The following is a 1,393-nucleotide window of genomic DNA, read 5'->3' as shown; positions in this document are numbered from 1 at the left end:
CCCAGATGTCGGGTCCCCCCTTGACCCCCCGTTGTCCCGCAGGTGCTGAAGGGGTTCCCCGAGTGCCTGCAGGCCGACATCTGCCTGCACCTCAACCGCAGCCTCCTGCAGAACTGCAAGCCCTTCAAGGGGGCCACCAAGGGCTGCCTGAGGGCCCTGGCCATGAAGTTCAAGACCACCCACGCCCCCCCCGGGGACACCCTGGTCCACGCCGGGGACGTCCTCACCGCCCTCTACTTCATCTCCCGCGGCTCCATCGAGATCCTGCGCGGGGACGTGGTGGTGGCCATCCTGGGTGAGGACACGGCACCGAGGGGGGGGTCTCCCCACCAACCTCCCCTGGGCTGGTGGACCCCAACCCTCCCGTGTTGCGCCCCCAAAACAGGGAAGAACGACATTTTTGGGGAGCCGCTGAACCTCTACGCGCGGCCGGGGAAGTCCAACGCCGACGTGAGGGCCCTGACCTACTGCGACCTCCACAAGATCCACCGCGAGGACCTGCTGGAGGTGCTGGACATGTACCCCGAGTTCTCCGACCACTTCTGGTCCAGCCTGGAGATCACCTTCAACCTGCGCGACGTGAGCGGCCGCGGGGACCCGGGGGGGACAGGGTGGAGGAGGGGGAGGTCGTGGGGGAGCCCCATTGTCTCAGTTCCCCCCGGGAAGGGTTTGGGGGAAAAGGAGGGGAAAAGGGGAAAAAACCCACCTTGTGAGGTGGGATAAAGGGGCTAAATTGAGGGGAAAAGGTGGGAAATACGGGAAAATATCAATAATAGTGATAATGGTGGTGGGGGGTGGTGATGGTGATGGTGATGATGGTTGTGATGATGGTGATGATGGTGATGGTGATGGTGATGGTGGGGATGGTGGGGATGATGGTGATGATGGTGATGATGATGGTGATGATGGTGGTGATGGGGATGATGATGGTGGTGATGATGGTGATGGTGACTCCCCACCCAGCGAATTGTCGCCCTCCCCAGCAGTGATGGAGGGGAGGGGTTGGAGGCCCCCAAACTTGTCGGGGGGGGGTTCAGGGGTGACCCCAACCCACAAAGGAGACCAGGGATGGGGTGATGGGACACGTGGGGGGAAGGAATCCCCCAAATTTGGGGGTCTCAGGGTGACCCCAACCCAGAGAGGGACTTGGGGACAGGGTGATGGGGCGCAGGAGGGAGGGGATCCCCCAAATTTGGGGGGCTCAGGGGGTGGACCCCACCCACAGAGGTGGGGGGGTCACCCCATTCCTGCACCCAGCCCCTGGTCCCTCCCGGGAAAAGTATCAACATCGCTCAGCAACGACCCCTCCAATACGCGTTAACGACCTTCCCCGCAGAACAGATAATTAACGCTGTCCCAGCTGGAAATAGGATGGGGGGGGGTCGGAAATGGG

The 1,393-nt window shown here is 62.3% G+C and overlaps 1 protein-coding gene across 1 annotated transcript in view; it reads left to right on the top strand.

The window, feature by feature from the left end:
* KCNH2 (potassium channel, voltage gated eag related subfamily H, member 2) overlaps positions 1-1,349 on the top strand; it is a 19,776-nt gene extending 18,427 nt beyond the window's left edge. Inside the window, exons 9-11 of the mRNA XM_014955740.1 lie at positions 43-295; positions 386-626; positions 1,337-1,349. Coding sequence (XP_014811226.1) covers positions 43-295; positions 386-626; positions 1,337-1,349 — 507 coding nt within the window. The remainder of the gene's footprint in view (positions 1-42; positions 296-385; positions 627-1,336) is intronic.
* The last annotated feature ends 44 nt before the right edge of the window (positions 1,350-1,393 follow it).

This window comes from Calidris pugnax, unplaced genomic scaffold (genome assembly GCF_001431845.1).
Source record: "Calidris pugnax isolate Ruff unplaced genomic scaffold, ASM143184v1 scaffold272, whole genome shotgun sequence".
Lineage (NCBI taxonomy): Eukaryota > Metazoa > Chordata > Aves > Charadriiformes > Scolopacidae > Calidris > Calidris pugnax.
This window is presented reverse-complemented; position numbering and strand designations above follow the sequence as displayed.